We start from the raw sequence: 5,238 nt of genomic DNA on the forward strand, positions 1-5,238 counted from the left end.
TTTGTTTTCTTCATTAATTGTGTATTACAAATGGGTCAAATCTTCTGAGAGTTTGTGTGCCTTTGGGAATGAATTACTTCTGTATTTCTAAGACCTAGCACAAAATTCTCAAATAATATAGTGTCCCATGTTTGAAGCACACAACTAAAGGTAGGTAAATTCCAAATTCTCAGGACTTGAATAAGTACTAGGTGATATCTGAGTTTTAGTTTACAAATGGCCTTAACAATACATAGTTCATCGATACTGCAGATCCATCTTCCCAACTGTAACATTATACATATAAAACTTTTAAAAAATATTTTAAAACCTACATTGACTTTTAATTCCCTAAAAGAAATCCTACACAATGTATTTACCACTAAGGAAATGAATATGTAATTAATTCGACTAAACTGAAATCACCCAGAATTTGATACAATGTAGGATAGTTCCACAGTGACATTAAAATTCTTACACCTATGCTATAGCATATTGTTATAGTATTTGTTTTTTTTATTATATTCACTTGTTTTTTAAATGACTTAAAGTACAACCATTGAATAAAAGGCCAACTGTTAGAAAAAGATCATAGAAAAGTTCAACTATGGATTTAAAATATTCTCACTTGCTCAATGTCTTCAGAAATGTACACTGTTCTAGTAATAAGTTGAAAACTAGGGATTTATAGAAAAGATTTTCATAGTTTATGATAAACAAAGCAGCAAAATATCAACATTTATTTTCATTTTAAACACACATATATTTCATGTGCCTCTGTCTGTCTGTCTGTCTCTCTCTCTCTCTTTATGTATATACATGTGTGTGTGTGTGTGTTCTCGTGTGTTTAAATGCTGATCATTTCATGGGTAGCTTAATATATTTTGTGAGCATATGTATTCTTAACTATTGATAAAGAATGGCAGCAAAAAGTGTTTTTTCTAATGCTGTTGTATATTATACAGAAGATAAAACAATTGTAGGTTCTAAAGATAGGGGACAAAATAGGAAGAGACAGTAGTCAATATCCCATAGCTGCCTATAGATAGCAAATGACCTATGCAGTTGAAAGTTGCTGGTTTTCAATTTTGCTGTATATAATATTTTATTTTAAGTCAAATATTGCATATATAATACTTAATTTTTGTTCATCTGTGACATGCAAAATGGATTCCTTTGGTAAGATATTTAAAATTGTATCAGGTGATCTTGCCTCTCTGTGATGACAATGTAAAAACACATTCACATAAATTACTTTTACATGAACTATGTGGACAAACTTATATTTTTTATAACATGTGCAAATTTTGCGATATGTAGATAACTATGTGATTTGAGGAATTTTGTTTACTGAGTTTTAAGTGGATTTTGTAGCTGTCTTTTCTTACTGTGAAACTGCTCTTCCTGTGATTCTCAGAAAGACTTAATGGCTTTCACATGTCTTCCTTAATCTTTCTGGGTTTGATTAAAAAAATACTCACCAAAAAAGCATCTTCAGATAAGTGAAACATTCATGCTTATCTCCTGTTGGGCTCTGCCAAACACATGATGATGGGGTTCATTTGCTTCAACAGATGAACAATTTAAACTGCAAAATATTTGTATTTTATCTAGACAACTCTTCCTTAGAAAAGGTAATTCAGTGAGTTATTTTGGCACCTACTCAAAATTGTGAAACTTAGTAAGTTTCACAAACAGCTGTATGTCTCTTTCTACTGTGCTGGATGGTGTGAGGGGTTTCTATCTGTGAAAATTAAGTCTCTTAGCCTGATTCATATGGATAACTGATCAAGTTCAGAGCATCCACCCAATGATGCCCCAATTTCACAGTCATGTTTAAAGGGTTTCACACCTTAGTACTCTATAACTGTCCTTCAGAGTATGACCCATTTTATTTTGTTTGTGGGACAGGTTATTGCTATATAGACCAGAAGAGAGGATAACCCTACTTACTTTATATTTGTGATTCAGATTCATTACTTTATTCTTGGAGATCATATCCTGTTATATTTTTTGAAATAATATCTTATCATATCCTGGTCTTAAGACACAGGTATGCTGAATATTCTTAAAAAGTTGTAGAATATCTTCACAAAAATATATTGAAATATTGTACCTTGTTTGGATCTTAAAATTTGTCACAAAAATTAAGGTAGTTTATTTCATTGTGTTCATTAAAGTTTTGTCTATTTTTTCAGTTTAGGAAAATATATATAATATAAATCCATATCAATTTCCAGTGTCTATATACTCTCTGTCATAACATTGACAATTTATCCTTATTATGATATTTTTTGTGCACGGTTCTTTTGTTTGCATATATGTGAATGTACCATGAGCATGCTGGTACTTGCAGAGACCAGAAGACAGTGTCTGAAACTTTGGAACTGAGGTTATAAAGGGACATCGGCTGGCAGGTACTTACAGGGACATGAACCTAGGTTATCAGGATGGGAGAGTATTTGGTGCTCTCAAATGCTATGCCATTGCTGCAGCATATAAGGAATGTCTTAATCCAAAATTACTCAAAGAATTATTAACATTAACTTTTTAAAAAGCATCTATTGCAACTCTGCTTAAATTTTAGGAAACAGTAAATACACATAAAAGTAATTTTGAAGTTTTGAAAGAAAAGTTTGTAAGACATTGGCTTCAGATGGTACAAGAAAAGGAAGCTCCTGAAGAAAACATTGATTTATTAGTGATTCAGATATAACACCTGGAAGTCAGCTGGAATTTGCTCTTTCACGGATATAGCTGGCCTCAGCTATAGTTCATGGCTAGACTGTAGCACCTTATTTCTCTTTCTACTTCCATACCTACCTAGCAGGAGAATGTCCTAACCCAGTCTAGCATTGCATTCTAAGAAGAGATATAAAAGATTGCAAATCTAAGGCGAATACAACCGTTATCATATCCTTTCATTTACACTGAGAATCTTCTTAATTTAAGTGCCTTTACACCCAGATTTAGAGACTGTAACCTTGGTTCATATAATGAATTGAGAAATTGAAATGGACTATTTATAGATTATCTGAGCTATATTGCAAGGTACAATTTCATAAAGCTGATAGTTTCTTTGGCAGGTACTGAAGTGAAAAGGGTAAGGAGTTTTATCCTAATTATAAAACCACAATTATTAAGTCTGAGTTGTTCTTACTTTTAATATGCAGTAGTTACAAAGTTCAGTTTTATGAACAAAGTGACATGACATGGCTTAAAGAGAAGTAGTCAGTAAGATGAAGGGTAAACGAGAATATTAAATTTAGTCTTTGTCCCAAAGCTTTCAAAGCCCATGAGGCATTAACTCTGTACAAAGAATTACAGACAACTAACAAATGCAGAAAGCAGAGTCTCGCCAAGAGAAGGGCACAATGATTTCCTATCCAATATTAAAGGTCAACTCTGAAAATTTGTATACAAGTAACATGATACAGACTTAGAGGTTGCAATAGGTACTTCATACGTATACACATAGACATACACTCATGTAACAATAACTAAGGAAAAGAGTTAGTGATTTTGAGGTAGAATGAGGAGAAGTATATGGGAGGGTTTAAGAGAGGAAATGCAAAGGGATTCATGTAATTATATGATAATTTCAAAAATTAACAAAAGTAATTTTTGAAAAGGTCTATGGAATGACAAATAAATGGGGGTAATCAGATTATCAGAGGTTGAATTCATCAATCATGAATTCAAGTATAACAATCAAAATCAACCATTGTTCTCCATTTTCCTTTTAGATAATATTTTATAAGAAATTACTACTATGAACCATTCTTCAGTGATTGATTTTATCCTCGAAGGACTAACAAAACGCCCAGAGCTTCAGCTCCCACTGTTCCTCTTGTTTCTGGCAATATATGTGATCACAGTGGTGGGAAACTTGGGCATGATCCTCTTAATCACCATTAGTTCTCAACTTCACTCTCCAATGTATTATTTTCTCAGTCACTTATCCTTCATTGACCTCTGCTATTCCTCTGTCATTACACCAAAGATGTTGGTGAACTTTGTATGTGAGAAAAACACAATCTCCTTTTTGGAGTGCATGACTCAGCTTTATTTCTTCCTCATTTTTGTTATTGCAGAAGGCTACCTGCTGACAGCCATGGCCTATGACCGCTATGTTGCCATCTGTAGCCCACTGCTTTATAACATTGTCATGTCCCACAAGGTCTGTTCCATAATGATGGCTGTGGTATACTCCCTGGGCTTCTTTGGGGCTACTGTCCATACAACCCGTATGACAATGTTGTCCTTCTGTGGGTCTCATATTATCAGGCACTATTTTTGTGATATTCTACCTTTGTTGACTCTGTCTTGCTCAAGCACCCATATCAACGAGGTACTGTTGTTTATTATTGGTGGAGTTAATACCCTAGCACCTACACTGGCTGTCATCATCTCTTATGCTTTCATTCTAACAAGCATTCTTCGCATCCGCTCCAACGAAGGACGTTCCAAAGCATTTGGCACCTGTAGCTCCCACATTATGGCTGTGGGAATCTTCTTTGGATCAATTACTTTCATGTATTTCAAGCCACCTTCCAGTAATAATATGGAACAGGAGAAAGTGTCCTCAGTGTTCTACACCACAGTGATCCCAATGCTAAATCCCCTCATATACAGTCTGAGGAACAAGGATGTAAAGAATGCACTGAAAAAGATGGTTGGTGGAAGGCAGTTATCCTGAAAATTGAGAGAAATAATAAATGAAACAGGAGACATTCTCATAGGTTCGTTGCATGCTTACTTTCCTCCAGAGAAAATAGTTGTCTCTTTTTGAGAAATTACTCTATTATGTTTGAGAATATCTGATACATTTTTGTAAATTATCAAACAATATAGTTTTGTAATAGATACTATAATCTTTGCAAATAATTTCATGTAATAGAAATTAGTTAAAGAGGATGGTTTTTGAATAAGAAAATATTATGATTATAATAAAACTAAACATCATTTGGTGGACAATAACAATAACAACTACGTTTGAAGAAAGGTCTTCTTGAAGGTTGACCACATGAGCTAATTCATATACAGAATTTTCCCATTATGGCCAAAAAATAGAAACTGGAGTGATGCAGTCATATAACAAAGCATTCCAGAAGCTTCAAGAATCTCAGAACAATTTAAGTCTCCTCTTATACCATGTAGAAGTAGAGAACTGTCGTTCAAATATGTTTGGGCCAGGTATATTTAATTTTAAATATCTGTCTGGAGTTGTCTTTTAATAAGCTCCTGTTAATTTAAGCC

The 5,238-nt window shown here is 33.6% G+C and overlaps 1 protein-coding gene across 1 annotated transcript; it reads left to right on the forward strand.

Moving 5' to 3' along the window:
* The first annotated feature begins 3,739 nt into the window (after positions 1-3,739).
* LOC110302253 (olfactory receptor 8D2) lies at positions 3,740-4,678 on the forward strand. Its single transcript, XM_021173091.1, has one exon. It carries the CDS (start codon positions 3,752-3,754, stop codon positions 4,676-4,678), a length of 927 nt encoding a protein of 308 aa, XP_021028750.1. The 5' UTR covers positions 3,740-3,751.
* The last annotated feature ends 560 nt before the right edge of the window (positions 4,679-5,238 follow it).

This window comes from Mus caroli, chromosome 9, assembly GCF_900094665.2.
Source record: "Mus caroli chromosome 9, CAROLI_EIJ_v1.1, whole genome shotgun sequence".
NCBI lineage: Eukaryota > Metazoa > Chordata > Mammalia > Rodentia > Muridae > Mus > Mus caroli.

What these genes read in the sequence shown, in the direction of transcription:
- LOC110302253 (XM_021173091.1), top strand. Translation starts at nt 3,752, where the DNA reads ATGAACCATTCTTCAGTGATTGATTTTATCCTCGAAGGACTAACAAAA.